The sequence below is a fragment of the Ambystoma mexicanum genome, chromosome 10 (assembly GCF_040938575.1).
Source record: "Ambystoma mexicanum isolate Mex_15411 chromosome 10, UKY_AmexF1_1, whole genome shotgun sequence".
Taxonomy (NCBI): domain Eukaryota; kingdom Metazoa; phylum Chordata; class Amphibia; order Caudata; family Ambystomatidae; genus Ambystoma; species Ambystoma mexicanum.
Genome location: NC_090932.1, coordinates 1645497185 through 1645519018, shown reverse-complemented (window position 1 = coordinate 1645519018; position 21834 = coordinate 1645497185). Strand labels below are relative to the sequence as shown.

General features: G+C 57.8%; 1 protein-coding gene across 1 annotated transcript in view; it reads right to left on the bottom strand.

Moving 5' to 3' along the window:
- Positions 1 to 21834, bottom strand: part of PPIL2 (peptidylprolyl isomerase like 2) — a 737332-nt gene that overhangs the window by 113606 nt on the left and 601892 nt on the right. The window contains exon 14 of the mRNA XM_069620060.1: positions 14465 to 14498. Coding sequence (XP_069476161.1) covers positions 14465 to 14498 — 34 coding nt within the window. The remainder of the gene's footprint in view (positions 1 to 14464; positions 14499 to 21834) is intronic.

Genomic DNA, 21834 nt, shown 5'->3' with positions numbered 1-21834 from the left:
ACATGTGCAGAGATTCCGGGGAGGGAGTTGGGGGGGGGTCAATGACGCTCATGCCCTCAGTGCCCTCAGAGGGAAGAGGGGAACATGTGCAGAGATTCCGGGGAGGGAGTGGGGGGGGGGGTCAATGACGCTCATGCCCTCAGTGCCCTCAGAGGGAAGAGGGGAACATGTGCAGAGATTCCGGGGAGGGAGTGGGGGGGGGGGTCAATGACGCTCATGCCCTCAGTGCCCTCAGAGGGAAGAGGGGAACATGTGCAGAGATTCCAGGGGGGAGTGGGGGGGGGTCAATGACGCTCATGCCCTCAGTGCCCTCAGAGGGAAGAGGGGAACATGTGCAGAGATTCCGGGGGGGAGTGGGGGGTGGGGTCAATGACGCTCATGCCCTCAGTGCCCTCAGAGGGAAGAGGGGAACATGTGCAGAGATTCCGGGGGGGAGTGGGGGGGGGGTCAATGACGCTCATGCCCTCAGTGCCCTCAGAGGGAAGAGGGGAACATGTGCAGAGATTCCGGGGAGGGAGTGGGGGGGGGGGGTCAATGACGCTCATGCCCTCAGTGCCCTCAGAGGGAAGAGGGGAACATGTGCAGAGATTCAAGGGGGGGAGTGGGGGGGGGGTCAATGACGCTCATGCCCTCAGTGCCCTCAGAGGGAAGAGGGGAACATGTGCAGAGATTCCGGGGGGGAATGGGGGGGGTGGGGTCAATGACGCTCATGCCCTCAGTGCCCTCAGAGGGAAGAGGGGAACATGTGCAGAGATTCCAGGGGGGGAGTGGGGGGGGGGGGTCAATGACGCTCATGCCCTCAGTGCCCTCAGAGGGAAGAGGGGTACATGTGCAGAGATTCCGGGGGGAGGGGGGGGCGCGGGGTCAATGACGCTCATGCCCTCAGTGCCCTCAGAGGGAAGAGGGGAACATGTGCAGAGATTCCGGGGGGGAGGGGGGGCGCGGGGTCAATGACGCTCATGCCCTCAGTGCCCTCAGAGGGAAGAGGGGAACATGTGCAGAGATTCCGGGGGGGAGGGGGGGGCGCGGGGTCAATGACGCTCATGCCCTCAGTGCCCTCAGAGGGAAGAGGGGAACATGTGCAGAGATTCCAGGGGGGGAGTGGGGGGGGGGTCAATGACGCTCATGCCCTCAGTGCCCTCAGAGGGAAGAGGGGTACATGTGCAGAGATTCCGGGGGGAGGGGGGGGCGCGGGGTCAATGACGCTCATGCCAAGTGCCTCAGAGGGAAGAGGGGAACATGTGCAGAGATTCCGGGGGGAGGGGGGGGCGCGGGGTCAATGACGCTCATGCCCTCAGTGCCCTCAGAGGGAAGAGGGGAACATGTGCAGAGATTCCGGGGGGAGGGGGGGGCGCGGGGTCAATGACGCTCATGCCCTCAGTGCCCTCAGAGGGAAGAGGGGAACATGTGCAGAGATTCCGGGGGGAGGGGGGGGCGCGGGGTCAATGACGCTCATGCCCTCAGTGCCCTCAGAGGGAAGAGGGGAACATGTGCAGAGATTCCAGGGGGGGAGTGGGGGGGGGTCAATGACGCTCATGCCCTCAGTGCCCTCAGAGGGAAGAGGGGTACATGTGCAGAGATTCCGGGGGGAGGGGGGGGCGCGGGGTCAATGACGCTCATGCCCTCAGTGCCCTCAGAGGGAAGAGGGGAACATGTGCAGAGATTCCGGGGGGAGGGGGGGCGCGGGGTCAATGACGCTCATGCCCTCAGTGCCCTCAGAGGGAAGAGGGGAACATGTGCAGAGATTCCGGGGGGAGGGGGGGGCGCGGGGTCAATGACGCTCATGCCCTCAGTGCCCTCAGAGGGAAGAGGGGAACATGTGCAGAGATTCCGGGGGGAGGGGGGGCCGCGGGGTCAATGACGCTCATGCCCTCAGTGCCCTCAGAGGGAAGAGGGGAACATGTGCAGAGATTCCGGGGGGAGGGGGGGGGCGCGGGGTCAATGACGCTCATGCCCTCAGTGCCCTCAGAGGGAAGAGGGGAACATGTGCAGAGATTCCGGGGGGAGGGGGGGGGGGCGCGGGGTCAATGACGCTCATGCCCTCAGTGCCCTCAGAGGGAAGAGGGGAACATGTGCAGAGATTCCAGGGGGGGAGTGGGGGGGGTCAATGACGCTCATGCCCTCAGTGCCCTCAGAGGGAAGAGGGGTACATGTGCAGAGATTCCGGGGGGAGGGGGGGGCGCGGGGTCAATGACGCTCATGCCCTCAGTGCCCTCAGAGGGAAGAGGGGAACATGTGCAGAGATTCCGGGGGGAGGGGGGGGCGCGGGGTCAATGACGCTCATGCCCTCAGTGCCCTCAGAGGGAAGAGGGGAACATGTGCAGAGATTCCGGGGGGAGGGGGGGGCGCGGGGTCAATGACGCTCATGCCCTCAGTGCCCTCAGAGGGAAGAGGGGAACATGTGCAGAGATTCTGGGGGGAGGGGGGGCGCGGGGTCAATGACGCTCATGCCCTCAGTGCCCTCAGAGGGAAGAGGGGAACATGTGCAGAGATTCCGGGGGGGGGGGGGCGCGGGGTCAATGACGCTCATGCCCTCAGTGCCCTCAGAGGGAAGAGGGGAACATGTGCAGAGATTCCGGGGGGAGGGGGGGGGCGCGGGGTCAATGACGCTCATGCCCTCAGTGCCCTCAGAGGGAAGAGGGGAACATGTGCAGAGATTCCGGGGGGAGGGGGGGGGCGCGGGGTCAATGACGCTCATGCCCTCAGTGCCCTCAGAGGGAAGAGGGGAACATGTGCAGAGATTCCGGGGGGAGGGGGGGGGCGCGGGGTCAATGACGCTCATGCCCTCAGTGCCCTCAGAGGGAAGAGGGGAACATGTGCAGAGATACCGGGGGCAGTGGGGGGGGGTCAATGACGCTCATGCCCTCAGTGCCCTCAGAGGGAAGAGGGGAACATGTGCAGAGATTCCGGGGGGGAATGGGGGGGGTGGGGTCAATGACGCTCATGTCCCTCAGTGCCCTCAGAGGGAAGACGGGAACATGTGCAGAGATTCCGGGGGGGAATGGGGGGGGTGGGGTCAATGACGCTCATGTCCTGAGTGCCCTCAGAGGGAAGACGGGATCATGTGCAGAGATTCCGGGGGCAGTGGGGGGGGGTCAATGACGCTCATGCCCTCAGTGCCCTCAGAGGGAAGAGGGGAACATGTGCAGAGATTCCAGGGGGGGAGTGGGGGGGGGTGGGGTCAATGACGCTCATGCCCTCAGTGCCCTCAGAGGGAAGACGGGAACATGTGCAGAGATTCCGGGGGGAGGGGGGGGCGCGGGGTCAATGACGCGCATGTCCTGAGTGCCCTCAGAGGGAAGAGGGGAACATGTGCCGAGATTCCGGGGGGGGAGTGGGGGGGGGGTGGGGTCAATGACGCTCATGCCCTCAGTGCCCTCAGAGGGAAGAGGGGAACATGTGCAGAGATTCCAGGGGGGAGTGGGGGGTTGGGGTCAATGACGCTCATGCCCTCAGTGCCCTCAGAGGGAAGACGGGATCATGTGCAGAGATTCCGGGGGGGGGAGTGGGGGGGTGGGGTCAATGACGCTCATGCCCTCAGTGCCCTCAGAGGGAAGAGGGGAACATGTGCAGAGATTCCAGGGGGGGAGTGGGGGGGGTGGGGTCAATGACGCTCATGCCCTCAGTGCCCTCAGAGGGAAGAGGGGAACATGTGCAGAGATTCCAGGGGGGGGAGTGGGGGGGGGTGGGGTCAATGACGCTCATGCCCTCAGTGCCCTCAGAGGGAAGACGGGATCATGTGCAGAGATTCCGGGGGGGGGAGTGGGGGGGGGTGGGGTCAATGACGCTCATGCCCTCAGTGCCCTCAGAGGGAAGAGGGGAACATGTGCAGAGATTCCGGGGGGAGTGGGGGGGTGGGGTCAATGACGCTCATGCCCTCAGTGCCCTCAGAGGGAAGAGGGGAACATGTGCAGAGATTCCAGGGGAGGAGTGGGGGGGGGTCAATGACGCTCATGCCCTCAGTGCCCTCAGAGGGAAGAGGGGAACATGTGCAGAGATTCCAGGGGGGAGTGGGGGGGGTGGGGTCAATGACGCTCATGCCCTCAGTGCCCTCAGAGGGAAGAGGGGAACATGTGCAGAGATTCCAGGGGGGGAATGGGGGGGGGTCAATGACGCTCATGCCCTCAGTGCCCTCAGAGGGAAGAGGGGTACATGTGCAGAGATTCCGGGGGGAGGGGGGGGCGCGGGGTCAATGACGCTCATGCCCTCAGAGGGAAGAGGGGAACATGTGCAGAGATTCCGGGGGGAGGGGGGGGGCGCGGGGTCAATGACGCTCATGCCCTCAGTGCCCTCAGAGGGAAGAGGGGAACATGTGCAGAGATTCCGGGGGGAGGGGGGGGGCGCGGGTCAATGACGCTCATGCCCTCAGTGCCCTCAGAGGGAAGAGGGGAACATGTGCAGAGATTTCGGGGGGAGGGGGGGGCGCGGGGTCAATGACGCTCATGCCCTCAGTGCCCTCAGAGGGAAGAGGGGAACATGTGCAGAGATTCCGGGGGGGGGGGGGCGCGGGGTCAATGACGCTCATGCCCTCAGTGCCCTCAGAGGGAAGAGGGGAACATGTGCAGAGATTCCAGGGGGGGAGTGGGGGGGGGGTCAATGACGCTCATGCCCTCAGTGCCCTCAGAGGGAAGAGGGGAACATGTGCAGAGATTCCGGGGGGGAATGGGGGGGGTGGGGTCAATGACGCTCATGCCCTCAGTGCCCTCAGAGGGAAGAGGGGAACATGTGCAGAGATTCCAGGGGGGGAGTGGGGGGGGTCAATGACGCTCATGCCCTCAGTGCCCTCAGAGGGAAGAGGGGTACATGTGCAGAGATTCCGGGGGGAGGCGCGGGGTCAATGACGCTCATGCCCTCAGTGCCCTCAGAGGGAAGAGGGGAACATGTGCAGAGATTCCGGGGGGAGGGGGGGGCGCGGGGTCAATGACGCTCATGCCCTCAGTGCCCTCAGAGGGAAGAGGGGAACATGTGCAGAGATTCCGGGGGGAGGGGGGGGCGCGGGGTCAATGACGCTCATGCCCTCAGAGGGAAGAGGGGAACATGTGCAGAGATTCCAGGGGGGGAGTGGGGGGGGGTCAATGACGCTCATGCCCTCAGTGCCCTCAGAGGGAAGAGGGGTACATGTGCAGAGATTCCGGGGGGAGGGGGGGGCGCGGGGTCAATGACGCTCATGCCCTCAGTGCCCTCAGAGGGAAGAGGGGAACATGTGCAGAGATTCCGGGGGGAGGGGGGGGGGGCGCGGGGTCAATGACGCTCATGCCCTCAGTGCCCTCAGAGGGAAGAGGGGAACATGTGCAGAGATTCCGGGGGGAGGGGGGGGGCGCGGGGTCAATGACGCTCATGCCCTCAGTGCCCTCAGAGGGAAGAGGGGAACATGTGCAGAGATTCCGGGGGGAGGGGGGGGGCGCGGGGTCAATGACGCTCATGCCCTCAGTGCCCTCAGAGGGAAGAGGGGAACATGTGCAGAGATTCCGGGGGGAGGGGGGGGGCGCGGGGTCAATGACGCTCATGCCCTCAGTGCCCTCAGAGGGAAGAGGGGAACATGTGCAGAGATTCCAGGGGGGGAGTGGGGGGGGGGGGGGGTCAATGACGCTCATGCCCTCAGTGCCCTCAGAGGGAAGAGGGGTACATGTGCAGAGATTCCGGGGGGAGGGGGGGGCGCGGGGTCAATGACGCTCATGCCCTCAGTGCCCTCAGAGGGAAGAGGGGAACATGTGCAGAGATTCCGGGGGGAGGGGGGGGCGCGGGGTCAATGACGCTCATGCCCTCAGTGCCCTCAGAGGGAAGAGGGGAACATGTGCAGAGATTCCGGGGGGAGGGGCGGGGCGCGGGGTCAATGACGCTCATGCCCTCAGTGCCCTCAGAGGGAAGAGGGGAACATGTGCAGAGATTCCGGGGGGAGGGGGGGGCGCGGGGTCAATGACGCTCATGCCCTCAGTGCCCTCAGAGGGAAGAGGGGAACATGTGCAGAGATTCCGGGGGGAGGGGGGGGCGCGGGGTCAATGACGCTCATGCCCTCAGTGCCCTCAGAGGGAAGAGGGGAACATGTGCAGAGATTCCGGGGGGAGGGGGGGGCGCGGGGTCAATGACGCTCATGCCCTCAGTGCCCTCAGAGGGAAGAGGGGAACATGTGCAGAGATTCCGGGGGGAGGGGGGGCGCGGGGTCAATGACGCTCATGCCCTCAGTGCCCTCAGAGGGAAGAGGGGAACACAGCTGGCTTCCTAGCAACGCTCCGGGTGCATGACGCTCATGCCCTCAGTGCCCTCAGAGGGAAGAGGGGAACATGTGCAGAGATTCCGGGTAGGGGGGGGAGTGGGGGGGGGGGTGGGGTCAATGACGCTCATGCCCTCAGTGCCCTCAGAGGGAAGAGGGGAACATGTGCAGAGATTCCAGGGGGGGAGTGGGGGGGGGGTCAATGACGCTCATGCCCTCAGTGCCCTCAGAGGGAAGAGGGGAACATGTGCAGAGATTCCGGGGAGGGAGTTGGGGGGGGGTCAATGACGCTCATGCCCTCAGTGCCCTCAGAGGGAAGAGGGGAACATGTGCAGAGATTCCGGGGAGGGAGTGGGGGGGGGGTCAATGACGCTCATGCCCTCAGTGCCCTCAGAGGGAAGAGGGGAACATGTGCAGAGATTCCGGGGAGGGAGTGGGGGGGGGGTCAATGACGCTCATGCCCTCAGTGCCCTCAGAGGGAAGAGGGGAACATGTGCAGAGATTCCAGGGGGGAGTGGGGGGGGGTCAATGACGCTCATGCCCTCAGTGCCCTCAGAGGGAAGAGGGGAACATGTGCAGAGATTCCGGGGGGGAGTGGGGGGGGTGGGGTCAATGACGCTCATGCCCTCAGTGCCCTCAGAGGGAAGAGGGGAACATGTGCAGAGATTCCGGGGGGGAGTGGGGGGGGGTGGGGTCAATGACGCTCATGCCCTCAGTGCCCTCAGAGGGAAGAGGGGAACATGTGCAGAGATTCCGGGGGGGAATGGGGGGGGTGGGGTCAATGACGCTCATGCCCTCAGTGCCCTCAGAGGGAAGAGGGGAACATGTGCAGAGATTCCAGGGGGGGAGTGGGGGGGGGTCAATCACGCTCATGCCCTCAGTGCCCTCAGAGGGAAGAGGGGAACATGTGCAGAGATTCCGGGGGGGAATGGGGGGGGTGGGGTCAATGACGCTCATGCCCTCAGTGCCCTCAGAGGGAAGAGGGGAACATGTGCAGAGATTCCAGGGGGGGAGTGGGGGGGGGGGTCAATGACGCTCATGCCCTCAGTGCCCTCAGAGGGAAGAGGGGTACATGTGCAGAGATTCCGGGGGGAGGGGGGGGGCGCGGGGTCAATGACGCTCATGCCCTCAGTGCCCTCAGAGGGAAGAGGGGAACATGTGCAGAGATTCCGGGGGGAGGGGGGGGCGCGGGGTCAATGACGCTCATGCCCTCAGTGCCCTCAGAGGGAAGAGGGGAACATGTGCAGAGATTCCGGGGGGAGGGGGGGGGGCGCGGGGTCAATGACGCTCATGCCCTCAGTGCCCTCAGAGGGAAGAGGGGAACATGTGCAGAGATTCCAGGGGGGGAGTGGGGGGGGGGGGGTCAATGACGCTCATGCCCTCAGTGCCCTCAGAGGGAAGAGGGGTACATGTGCAGAGATTCCGGGGGGAGGGGGGGGGCGCGGGGTCAATGACGCTCATGCCCTCAGAGGGAAGAGGGGAACATGTGCAGAGATTCCGGGGGGAGGGGGGGGGCGCGGGGTCAATGACGCTCATGCCCTCAGTGCCCTCAGAGGGAAGAGGGGAACATGTGCAGAGATTCCGGGGGGAGGGGGGGGCGCGGGGTCAATGACGCTCATGCCCTCAGTGCCCTCAGAGGGAAGAGGGGAACATGTGCAGAGATTCCGGGGGGAGGGGGGGGCGCGGGGTCAATGACGCTCATGCCCTCAGTGCCCTCAGAGCGAAGAGGGGAACATGTGCAGAGATTCCGGGGGGAGGGGGGGGGCGCGGGGTCAATGACGCTCATGCCCTCAGTGCCCTCAGAGGGAAGAGGGGAACATGTGCAGAGATTCCGGGGGGAGGGGGGGGGCGCGGGGTCAATGACGCTCATGCCCTCAGTGCCCTCAGAGGGAAGAGGGGAACATGTGCAGAGATTCCAGGGGGGGAGTGGGGGGGGGTCAATGACGCTCATGCCCTCAGTGCCCTCAGAGGGAAGAGGGGTACATGTGCAGAGATTCCGGGGGGAGGGGGGGGCGCGGGGTCAATGACGCTCATGCCCTCAGTGCCCTCAGAGGGAAGAGGGGAACATGTGCAGAGATTCCGGGGGGAGGGGGGGGCGCGGGGTCAATGACGCTCATGCCCTCAGTGCCCTCAGAGGGAAGAGGGGAACATGTGCAGAGATTCCGGGGGGAAGGGGGGGCGCGGGGTCAATGACGCTCATGCCCTCAGTGCCCTCAGAGGGAAGAGGGGAACATGTGCAGAGATTCCGGGGGGAGGGGGGGCGCGGGGTCAATGACGCTCATGCCCTCAGTGCCCTCAGAGGGAAGAGGGGAACATGTGCAGAGATTCCGGGGGGAGGGGGGGGGCGCGGGGTCAATGACGCTCATGCCCTCAGTGCCCTCAGAGGGAAGAGGGGAACATGTGCAGAGATTCCGGGGGGAGGGGGGGGGCGCGGGGTCAATGACGCTCATGCCCTCAGTGCCCTCAGAGGGAAGAGGGGAACATGTGCAGAGATTCCAGGGGGGGAGTGGGGGGGGTCAATGACGCTCATGCCCTCAGTGCCCTCAGAGGGAAGAGGGGTACATGTGCAGAGATTCCGGGGGGAGGGGGGGGGCGCGGGGTCAATGACGCTCATGCCCTCAGTGCCCTCAGAGGGAAGAGGGGAACATGTGCAGAGATTCCGGGGGGAGGGGGGGGCGCGGGGTCAATGACGCTCATGCCCTCAGTGCCCTCAGAGGGAAGAGGGGAACATGTGCAGAGATTCCGGGGGGAGGGGGGGGGCGCGGGGTCAATGACGCTCATGCCCTCAGTGCCCTCAGAGGGAAGAGGGGAACATGTGCAGAGATTCTGGGGGGAGGGGGGGCGCGGGGTCAATGACGCTCATGCCCTCAGTGCCCTCAGAGGGAAGAGGGGAACATGTGCAGAGATTCCGGGGGGGGGGGGGCGCGGGGTCAATGACGCTCATGCCCTCAGTGCCCTCAGAGGGAAGAGGGGAACATGTGCAGAGATTCCGGGGGGAGGGGGGGGGCGCGGGGTCAATGACGCTCATGCCCTCAGTGCCCTCAGAGGGAAGAGGGGAACATGTGCAGAGATTCCGGGGGGAGGGGGGGGGCGCGGGGTCAATGACGCTCATGCCCTCAGTGCCCTCAGAGGGAAGAGGGGAACATGTGCAGAGATTCCGGGGGGAGGGGGGGGGGGGCGCGGGGTCAATGACGCTCATGCCCTCAGTGCCCTCAGAGGGAAGAGGGGAACATGTGCAGAGATTCCGGGGGCAGTGGGGGGGGGTCAATGACGCTCATGCCCTCAGTGCCCTCAGAGGGAAGAGGGGAACATGTGCAGAGATTCCGGGGGGGAATGGGGGGGGTGGGGTCAATGACGCTCATGTCCTCAGTGCCCTCAGAGGGAAGACGGGAACATGTGCAGAGATTCCGGGGGGGAATGGGGGGGGTGGGGTCAATGACGCTCATGTCCTGAGTGCCCTCAGAGGGAAGACGGGATCATGTGCAGAGATTCCGGGGGCAGTGGGGGGGGGTCAATGACGCTCATGCCCTCAGTGCCCTCAGAGGGAAGAGGGGAACATGTGCAGAGATTCCAGGGGGGGAGTGGGGGGGGGGTCAATGACGCTCATGCCCTCAGTGCCCTCAGAGGGAAGAGGGGAACATGTGCAGAGATTCCAGGGGGGGAGTGGGGGGGGTGGGGTCAATGACGCTCATGCCCTCAGTGCCCTCAGAGGGAAGAGGGGAACATGTGCAGAGATTCCGGGGGGGGGGGGTGGGGTCAATGACGCTCATGCCCTCAGAGGGAAGACGGGAACATGTGCAGAGATTCCGGGGGCTGTGGGGGGGGGGGGGTCAATGACGCTCATGCCCTCAGTGCCCTCAGAGGGAAGAGGGGAACATGTGCAGAGATTCCGGGGGGGAGTGGGGGGGGGGTGGGGTCAATGACGCTCATGCCCTCAGTGCCCTCAGAGGGAAGAGGGGAACATGTGCAGAGATTCCGGGGAGGGAGTGGGGGGGGGTCAATGACGCTCATGCCCTCAGTGCCCTCAGAGGGAAGAGGGGAACATGTGCAGAGATTCCGGGGGGGAGTGGGGGGGGGTGGGGTCAATGACGCTCATGCCCTCAGTGCCCTCAGAGGGAAGAGGGGAACATGTGCAGAGATTCCGGGGAGGGAGTGGGGGGGGGTCAATGACGCTCATGTCCTGAGTGCCCTCAGAGGGAAGACGGGAACATGTGCAGAGATTCCGGGGGGAGGGGAGGGGGTGTGGGGGGGGGCGGGGTCAATGACGATCATGTCCTCAGTGCCCTCATCAGAAAGAGACCGGATGCATGCATACATGTCCCCAGTAACCTCAGCAGAGGGAGACTGGGGTGCATGCATACATGTCCCCAGTAACCTCAGCAGAGGGAGACCGGGGTGCATGCATACATGTCCCCAGTAACCTCAGCAGAGGGAGACCGGGGTGCATGCATACATGTCCCCAGTAACCTCAGCAGAGGGAGACCGGGGTGCATGCATACATGTCCCCAGTAACCTCAGCAGAGGGACACCGGGATGCATGCATACATGTCCCCAGTAACCTCAGCAGAGGGACACCGGGGTGCATGCATATATGTCCCCAGTAACCTCAGCAGAGGGAGACCGGGATGCATGCATACATGTCCCCAGTAACCTCTTGTCCCCAGTAACCTCAGCAGAGGGAGACCGGGGTGCATGCATACATGTCCCCAGTAACCTCAGCAGAGGGAGACCGGGATGCATGCATACATGTCCCCAGTAACCTCAGCAGAGGGAGACCGGGATGCATGCATACATGTCCTCAGTAACCTCAGCAGAGGGAGACCGGGATGCATGCATACATGTCCTCAGTGCCCTCAGCAGAGGGAGACCGGGATGCATGCATACATGTCCTGAGTGCCCTCAGCAGAGGGAGACCGGGATGCATGCATACATGTCCTGAGTGCCCTCAGCAGAGGGAGACCGGGATGCATGCATACATGTCCCCAGTAACCTCAGCAGAGGGAGACCGGGATGCATGCATAAATGTCCCCAGTAACCTCAGCAGAGGGAGACCGGGATGCATGCATACATACATGTCCTCAGTAACCTCAGCAGAGGGAGACCGGTATGCATGCATACATGTCCTCAGTGCCCTCAGCAGAGGGAGACCGGGATGCATGCATACATGTCCTGAAGTAACCTCATCAGAAAGAGACCGGATGCATGCATACATGTCCTGAGTGCCCTCAGCAGAGGGAGACCGGGATGCATGCATACATGTCCTGAGTGCCCTCAGCAGAGGGAGACCGGGATGCATGCATACATGTCCTCAGTAACCTCAGCAGAGGGAGACCGGGATGCATGCATACATGTCCTGAGTGCCCTCAGCAGAGGGAGACCAGGATGCATGCATACATGTCCTCAGTGCCCTCAGCAGAGGGAGACCGGGTTGCATGCATACATGTCCTCAGTGCCCTCAGCAGAGGGAGACTGGATGCATGCATACATGTCCTGAGTGCCCTCAGCAGAGGGAGACCGGGATGCATGCATACATGTCCTCAGTAAAATCAGCAGAGGGAGACCGGGATGCATGCATACATACATGTCCTGAGTGCCCTCAGCAGAGGGAGACGGGGATGCATGCATACATGTCCTGAGTGCCCTCAGCAGAGGGAGACCGGGGTGCATGCATACATGTCCCCAGTAACCTCAGCAGAGGGAGACCGGGATGCATGCATACATGTCCCCAGTAACCTCAGCAGAGGGAGACCGGGGTGCATGCATACATGTCCCCAGTAACCTCAGCAGAGGGAGACCGGGGTGCATGCATACATGTCCCCAGTAACCTCTTGTCCCCAGTAACCTCAGCAGAGGGAGACCGGGGTGCATGCATACATGTCCCCAGTAACCTCAGCAGAGGGAGACCGGGATGCATGCATACATGTCCCCAGTAACCTCAGCAGAGGGAGACCGGGATGCATGCATACATGTCCTCAGTGCCCTCAGCAGAGGGAGACCGGGATGCATGCATACATGTCCTCAGTGCCCTCAGCAGAGGGAGACCGGGATGCATGCATACATGTCCTGAGTGCCCTCAGCAGAGGGAGACCGGGATGCATGCATACATGCCCCCAGTAACCTCAGCAGAGGGAGACCGGGATGCATGCATAAATGTCCCCAGTAACCTCAGCAGAGGGAGACCGGGATGCATGCATACATGTCCTCAGTGCCCTCAGCAGAGGGAGACTGGGATGCATGCATACATGTCCTGAAGTAACCTCATCAGAAAGAGACCGGATGCATGCATACATGTCCTGAGTGCCCTCAGCAGAGGGAGACCGGGATGCATGCATACATGTCCTCAGTAACCTCAGCAGAGGGAGACCGGGATGCATGCATACATGTCCTGAGTGCCCTCAGCAGAGGGAGACCGGGATGCATGCATACATGTCCTCAGTGCCCTCAGCAGAGGGAGACCGGGATGCATGCATACATGTCCTCAGTGCCCTCAGCAGAGGGAGACTGGATGCATGCATACATGTCCTCAGTGCCCTCAGCAGAGGGAGACCGGATGCATGCATACATGTCCTGAGTGCCCTCAGCAGAGGGAGACCGGGATAATGCTTACATGTCCTGAGGGCCCTCAGCAGAGGGAGACCGGGATGCATGCTTACATGTCCTGAGTGCCCTCAGCAGAGGGAGACCGGGATAATGCTTACATGTCCTGAGTGCCCTCAGCAGAGGGAGACCGGGATGCATGCATACATGTCCTCAGTAACCTCAGCAGAGGGAGACCGGGATGCATGCATACATGTCCTGAGTGCCCTCAGCAGAGGGAGACCGGGATGCATGCATACATGTCCTGAGTGCCCTCAGCAGAGGGAGACCGGGATGCATGCATACATGTCCTGAGTGCCCTCAGCAGAGGGAGACCGGGATGCATGCATACATGTCCTGAGTGCCCTCAGCAGAGGGAGACCGGGATGCATGCATACATACATGTCCTGAGTGCCCTCAGCAGAGGGAGACGGGGATGCATGCATACATGTCCTGAGTGCCCTCAGCAGAGGGAGACCGGGATGCATGCATACATACATGTCCTGAGTGCCCTCAGCAGAGGGAGACGGGGATGCATGCATACATGTCCTGAGTGCCCTCAGCAGAGGGAGACCGGGATGCATGCATACATGTCCTGAGTGCCCTCAGCAGAGGGAGACCGGGATGCATGCATACATGTCCTCAGTAACCTCAGAGGGAGGATGGGAACATGTGCAGAGATTCCGGGGAGGGGGAGGGGTTCACTGATGATCATGTCCTCAGTAACCTTAGAGGGAAGATGGGAACGTGTGCAGGTGCAGTGATTCGGGGGGCAGGGGGGTTGTTCACGGTTAAGCATGTCCTGAGTGAACTCACAGGAGAAGACAGGAACAGCGTGCGCTTTGATTACAGAAGCCAGGGACTGTATTGTTCACAGTGACGTCACTGGGGAAGAGTGGGGCAGGCGGGTGTGTGAAGGCAAAGTGCTTCTGAGGAAAAGCGATGTCATCCCTCGCAGGAGATCTGCGCCAAATGGCTTCATTACAAGTTTGCTGGAAAATCGGCAGCACATCCACTGATTTACCACTCAAAGCTTACTGTTACTCCCGCCAGGTCTGCGGCATTACGAGTGGTGGTATGGCGGTGTATATCCACATTTTCAAAGTCCATTGGACTCCAGGAGGATTTTTGGCTGATTTACCACCAGCGGGAATTCTGCAAGTAAATCCTTCCATTTTTGGCTTTAAAGTGGAGGATTCACTTCCAGGAACATTCTGGAGGTGAATCCTCCACTTAAAAGGCAAACTCGGAATGCAGCACTGCTGGAAAGCACTGGCAATGCCATTAAAAAAAGTGGCAGTAACAATATGACTGCCATTTGTTTTACTACATCGCCAAACTCCTAATGAGGCCCAAAACTAGGCGAGTCGGATGTATTATACGCGATCTGGGTCTGAAGCTTTTCTCCCCAGGGGCAAGGGTGGCGTTTTCAGGTATGCCTTTGGGTAGAGCCCACCCAGCCATTGCTGGCAAGAGGGGACACGGACGGACGGACGGACGGACGGACACACACACACACACACACACACACACACACACACACCCTCCACCCTCCACCCTCACCCTCACCCTCACAGAAGGCACAGTTCAAGCTTTGGCACCCTGGTAAGACCACAATGCAACACGATCACATAAAGAAATGTGGCAACAGAAAAGGAGCTGGACAGTGTCCCCTACCTGTTCCCGTGCCCGTGGGGTCCCCGCCCTGGATCTGTTCAAAGGATGGGAACAGAATTCAAAATTAAACATTTGTACAATAACTATGAAACAAAACACAAAGGGGGCCAGTAGACAATAGATTGCACGCCACTACTCAAGGATTCCGCCAGCACACACTACTTCAATACTAAGCGCAATAGTATTACTACTGTAACTAGAGCTGCCTAGTAGTAGTAATACCACTGCTGTGTTCACAAGTACTGCTAGGAGTACACCAAGTGCTATTATTATCAATAACAACTCACACCCCACATGCTGTTCCTACTCTTAGCAACAACGCTGGTGCTTCCGTTACTAATCCCTACTAGTAATACCACCAATATCATGACAGCTTTTTCCAGTAGTAACAGTACCAGTAGTAGCACTTGCAGCAGTAGTAGGAGTAGTTCTCTTACTACTAATACTTACAAAGCAGGAATGCAGCACGTGGGATCAGCAGTAGCCACAGTACTAGTACTAGAGTTGGCGCTAATGCTGCTGCTAGTAACAGAAGTCCTTCTAGTAACAGTTCCAGCGGTAGTGCTAGTCAGAGTACTCAGTGACCTACTTCTACTATCTAGAGTAACAGTACTTGTTGTAGGATCTGGAAATCCAGCATTGGAAGTAATGGGGAAGGAATAAAGAATGTTACTTACCCATGAATAGTCTTTCTGGTGTTTCTATTTGCCAGGTCTTGCAGGGTCCTAGCGGCTGCGCACAAAGTGAGAGGGTGTTTTCCCTGGGGTAGGAGAGTATAGTCACGGGGGGAGGTTGGGGGGAGGGGGCTCCCTTGTGGGGGGAGGTGCTTTGGAAGTTGGGGGTAAACATTTTCCTCGATTGCCTTTGTAGGAATTGCTTTCCTCCCGAAGACGAGATGGAGGGACGTTTCCCAACTCGGATTGATTTGGAACTCTCGGGCATGGCATGCCGGAACCTACAGAGGGTTCTAGAACGTACTTCACCCCGGATCGCCAGAGAGTAAGACCTGTTAATAGGGGCTCCCTTCGAGAGAGCAAGAACTGTTAATAGGGGCTCCCTTCGAGAGAGCAAGAACTGTTAATAGGGGCTCCCTTCGAGAGAGCAAGACCTGTTAATAGGGGCTCCCTTCGAGAGGGCAAAACCTGTTAATAGGGGCTCCCTTCGAGAGGGCAAGACCTGTTAATAGGGGCTCCCTTCGAGAGAGCAAGGCCTGTTAATAGGGGCTCCCTTCGAGAGAGCAAGGCCTGTTAATAGGGGCTCCCTTCGAGAGAGCAAGGCCTGTTAATAGGGGCTCCCTTCGAGAGAGCAAGGCCTGTTAATAGGGGCTCCCTTCGAGAGAGCAAGACCTGTTAATAGGGGCTCCCTTCGAGAGGGCAAGACCTGTTAACAGGGGCTCCCTTTCAGAGAGCAAGACCTGTTAACAGGGGCTCCCTTTCAGAGAGCAAGACCTGTTAACAGGGGCTCCCTTTGAGAGAGCAAGACCTGTTAACAGGGGCTCCCTTCGAGAGAGCAAGACCTGTTAATAGGGACTCCCTTCGGAAGAGTAAGACCTGTTAATAGGGACTCCCTTCGAGAGAGCAAGACCTGTTAATAGGGGCTCCCTTCGAGAGAGCAAGACCTGCTAAAAGGGGCTCCATTTGAGAAGGCTCAAACTTGGAAAAAGAAGACCCTACACTACTCGAGCGTCTGAGTTTCAGCATGGGACAACTTCCTACATAAGTGTGGTGGGAGTGCTGCATTCAGTTATTTGTGGAGGGCAGCTGACAAACTGCCACCCAGCCCTAACTCTGGTCTGGTGCCGTGAGGCGTTCTCAGCATTCACTCGCCAGTGATTGTACAGTACACTCGCATAACCTCTGCGGTTTATTTCTCCTGCTCCTTTTTTAAAAATGTTTTACTTGAAACGGAATTATGGTGGAACAGTAACGGATTCAACAGCATGATGGCGATTTGTCTGTGCTTGCTGCCCTGCTTGGTTATGAGCCAATCGTCCTGGTAAGGGTACACATTTATTTCCTTCCTGTGTAGGGGGTCTGCCCCCCACTGCCAAAACCTTTGTGAATGCACATCGTGCCGATGTTATACCAAAAGGCAGTAGCTTGTACGGGTAGCGTTTGCCACCCACTTTGACACTAGTTTACAAATAGCTGCTTGTAGGCCCATGCAGGCCCTTAAATTGATGTGCCATTGATTGAGTGGAATATAGTGTGTTGCAGGTTTGGACTCTTCTAGAATGTCTTCTATCTATGGGTTAAACATGATGTTGAACCTTGTAGCTGCCTTCTTAATGCCCCACACGTGAATGTATCCCTCTGTGGGGGATTCAGAAGTTGGTTGCTGGAGGAGCATCTCTCCTGGCTCTCGAGTTCCCCACTCTGGGTTACTCTTTATGGTAAGTAGTTGCTGGAGGAGTGACTCTCCTGGCTCTCGAGTTACCCACTCTGGGTTAGTCTCTTTGGCCAGGGCCTGGGGATGCTGGTGGACCGTCTCTCTGGATCTCGAGTTCCTCACTCTGGGTAACTCTTTGGTCAGGGTATGGGTTTCTGGTGGAGCGTCTATCCTGGATCTGGAGTCCCCCATGCTGGGTTACTCTCTTTGGTCAGGGACCGGGGTTGCTGGTGGAGCGTCTCTCTTGGATCTCAAGTTCCCCACTCTGGGTTACTATCTATGGTCAGGGGTTGCTGGAGGAGCGACTCTCCTGGATCTCGAGTTCCCCACTCTGGGTTAGTCTCTTTGGTCAGGGATTGGGGATGCTGGTGGAGTGACTCTCCTGGCTCTCGAGTTCCCCACTCTGGGTTACTCTCTTTGGTCAGGGTCTGGGGATGCTGGTGGACCGTCTCTCTGGATCTCGAGTTCCTCACTCTGGGTAACTCTTTGGTCAGGGTATGGGTTTCTGGTGGAGCGTCTATCCTGGATCTGGAGTTCCCCATGCTGGGTTACTCTCTTTGGTCAGGGACCGGGGTTGCTGGTGGAGCGTCTCTCTTGGATCTCAAGTTCCCCACTCTGGATTACTATCTATGGTCAGGGGTTGCTGGAGGAGCGACTCTCCTGGATCTCGAGTTCCCCACTCTCGGTTAGTCTCTTTGGTCAGGGATTGGGGATACTGGTGGACCGTCTCTGGATCTCGAGTTCCTCACTCTGGGTAACTCTTTGGTCAGGGTCTGGGTTTCCGGTGGAGCGCTCGGCTCTCCAGTTCTCCACCTGTGAACGAGACAGAAGAGATGTGGCTCCCACGACTTCAAGTCTGGAGAATGGCATCTCTTCTACAGTGTGGGCAATGTGGGACAGCACGACAGCAGTGACACTTGGGTGTGTACAAGACCGTGGAGATGCTGGTTGTCATTTCTACAAGCCTGGAAAATGACCTCTTTTCTACAGTGTGGCCATCACCTCAGCAGGGCAACTGGGTGAGAACGAGACAGTGGAGAGGTGGCTCCCACATCTACCTGTCTGGAGGATGACCTGTGTTCTACAGTGTGGCCAATGGATGGTCAGCACCATAGCAGTGAGTCAACAGGGCACCTGGGTGTGAACAAAACCGTAGAGATATCTCTTACTTTTATAACAAGACCCCTAAACAATTATTTGAGATCTTCAAACTGTTAGAAAAGGCAAACTCTCAATCAATACCTTTCATTCCAACTGAGCAGGACTGTGTTAGGGCGCAAGTGGCTTTTGAAGCAAAAGTGGCAAAAGCCCTGGCAAAGATTGGAAGGGACTTGGTCAAGAATAAGCCTAACTTGCCCTCCATATCCAAAAGCTGTGGCTAGCAAAGGGCCACCTACATTTGATTTCTCACCCATTACCATTACTGATATGATTAACACTTTGACATCACTGCCCCCTTCATCGTGTCCAGAAAACCTCATTCCACCTAAATTGATTCTTGATCACAAAGAAACGTTTGCTACTTTTCTTGTTAGATTTGTAAATCCGCCCCCTCTCAACAACCAGGTTCTGAATCCATTAAGATGGTTACAATTACACCCCTGACCAAGAAACCAGGACTAGATCCCAAGGATACAAATAACCAAATACCATCACAAACTGCAATTCTTTTTCAGACACTATTGGAGAAAAATGCAACTGCCCAATTCCAATCATTTGTAGAAGCGTCCAATATTCTACACCCCAGACAATCCGGCTTTAGGCCGTTTTATAGCACAGAGCCAGCTCTCTTAGATCGACAGACCCATATGTTGGGCACCATTGACAAGGGTAACACAGGATTGCTTGTATTACTGGACTTGTCAGCAGCGTTCGATCTTTCAAATCATGAGCGCCTCCTGGCTCAGATGTAGGGCTATGTAGCCTGGACACCATCAACTGAGTGCAGTCCTTCCTGTCACACCGGATGTCCAGAATTTGCTGGGGAGATGATACCACTCCACCAGCACCTATTGGTGGTGTTCCACAGGGGGCCTGCATGTCACCACTGCTCCTTAACCTTTACACCAGGCCCTTGTGTGACCTTCTAGAGGAGACAAAGGCTTTTCTCACCAACTACGCTGATGACACTCAGCTAGTTCTTGAACCCTCAGGAAACTACTAACTTGATACGGCAAAGTTGGAGCATATCTACATCCGGATCGAAGCCTGGATGAACCTTAATTGGATGTGCCTGTGCCTGAACAAGACTGAGATGTTGATCGTTGCCTCTTCCCAGGCTAGGACTAATCTTGAACCCAGATATCAGTCTTTTTCCGCCTGTAACTGTAGTATCTTGGTTTCCAAGAAGGTCAAAACATTAGGTTTCCATCCCTAGTCTTCACTCAGCTCCGAAGTCCATGTTAATCATACAGTAAAAAACTGTTCGTACTACCCCAGTTTGCTGAGGAACATCTGCCCTTTTCTATCCGAGTCCAACTGTACGTCCATAGCATAGGCAATAATACTATCTAGACTCTACTATGGCAATGCCCTATTGATAGGTGCAAACAAGAAGAGCTTGCAGGAGCTGCAAGTGACACAAAATGACGCTGTGCGTATCATTAAAAGAAAAACTAGGAGCGAGCATATTACCAGCAGTCGGCAAGATCTGCACTGGCTCCCAGTGGCTGCATGTGTACAATTTAAGGCAGCAGTACTTGTTCACAGGTCCATTCATGTAACGCTTCCAGTCTATCTTTAAAACGTGGTGTCATTTTACGAGCCCACAAGAAGGCTTTGATCATTGACACTAGCACTGGTCAAAAAACCTGAGCTTCAAGCGGGCTAATGGCCTAGGAAGATCAGTCCCAGTCACTTCAGCCAATATATAAGCACCCTCCCCTTAGATCCACTTAGAGGCAACAAAGGGAGCACAAAATGTTCTGCCAACAGCTAAAAACTCTACTCTTTGAGTGAAGCCCTTTTGTTGCCAAAGTTTAGTAAAACTGTTTGTCCCGTCTCGTCGTTGTGCTCCTGTGTCTATGTTTGGCGCCCCGATGCCTGCTGGTTTTTGGCACCTTACAAATCGAAGAATGACCACCCTTCTACAGTGTGGGCAGTGCAAGGACAGCACCACAGCAGTGACCCTGGCAGAGGTTGGCTCCCACATCTACAAGCCTGGATTATGACCACCCTTCTACAGTGTGGGCAGTGCAAGAACAGCACCACAGCAGTGACCCTGGCAGAGGTTGGCTCCCACATCTACAAGCCTGGATTATGACCACCCTTCTACAGTGTGGGCAGTGCAAGGACAGCACCACAGCAGTGACCCTGGCAGAGGTTGGCTCCCACATCTACAAGCCTGGATTATGACCACCCTTCTACAGTGTGGGCAGTGCAAGGACAGCACCACAGCAGTGACCCTGGCAGAGGTTGGCTCCCACATCTACAAGCCTGGATTATGACCACCCTTCTACAGTGTGGGCAGTGCAAGGACAGCACCACAGCAGTGACCCTGGCAGAGGTTGGCTCCCACATCTACAAGCCTGGATTATGACCACCCTTCTACAGTGTGGGCAGTGCAAGGACAGCACCACAGCAGTGACCCTGGCAGAGGTTGGCTCCCACATCTACAAGCCTGGATTATGACCACCCTTCTACAGTGTGGGCAGTGCAAGGACAGCACCACAGCAGTGACCCTGGCAGAGGTTGGCTCCCACATCTACAAGCCTGGATTATGACCACTCTTCTACAGTGTGGGCAGTGCAAGGACAGCACCACAGCAGTGACCCTGGCAGAGTTTGGCTCCCACATCTACAAGCCTGGATTATGACCACTCTTCTACAGTATGCGCAGTGGGTGGTCCGTACCACAGCAGTGACCCAGCAGGGCACCTTGGTGTGAACCAGGCAGCGGAGATGCAGGCTCCCAATTCTAGAAGCCTGGAGGATGACCTCGCTTAGTGGGTGGACAGCCCCACGGCAGAGACATTTAGTGCAGAGTTCAATCCCATCCCACAGTTAATGAGGCGTGGGTTCCAGTGCTGATCGTAAGCAACGCCTGAAACTGGTACATTGTTACTCATGGGAAAACTGCTTTTATTTTAACAGTGTGACGTTTGCATGTGCGAGAACAAGACAAACACCTTCAGACTGTTCTCAATGGAAGAGGTTTTAAAACTAAGCAAAAGCAAGACACTTGCCAATGACAAACCTATTCACAAATGTAAATCAGACAACTCAGGCTTATCATTCCGCACAAGCTCAGGTGGTGGTAATTATTCCAACGCAAGACCAAGACATATGAGTTTATATAAAGAATGGTTGAGCAGTGCGTATAGATGACATATTCATGGAACCCAATCCAGGCAGTGCAGGATATGAAAGATCTTGGGGTTCACACCACATTTAAATGGGGTACTCTTAAGAATAAAGTGACAAACAACAGCGGTCAAATCATGAGGGCACTTTCAAGTGGACACACAATTTGGGGGAGGGGGCGAGAGGACCCCTTAAACCAGGGGAATCAGAGCCAGAACAAACCTGAGCTGTGCTCTGGCAAAAACTGTCTTGAAGGAGTGCCGTTCCATGTAGACACGAGGCCCAAACTCCCATAAATTGAGGGAGGAAACTCTCTGCCCTCGACTGCTGCAAGTCTCCTGAACGCCATGTATCCTGCAGTTGAGCGGTGCATGCTTGTTTTGTTTGTTTTATTCACTTTTTATGCGCGCCAGACCCAGGGGTAGCAGGGCGCAGTGGTCAAGAAAATGCAAAACTTACAGGTTACATCGTAGCAAAATGTAAATGTTCACAGACTGCATCTGAAAGTCATGCTTTGCTCATCAACAAAACTTAACCAATGAAACTCCAAAGCTGTATATAGGTCTCATGATTAGCACACATTTTACTGTCACAATGACTATTCTGACAGAGGAATTGAGCACCATAACAAGAGTGCATTGCATGCTCACAAGGAATGAACGTTTGAATTACTAGTGCAGA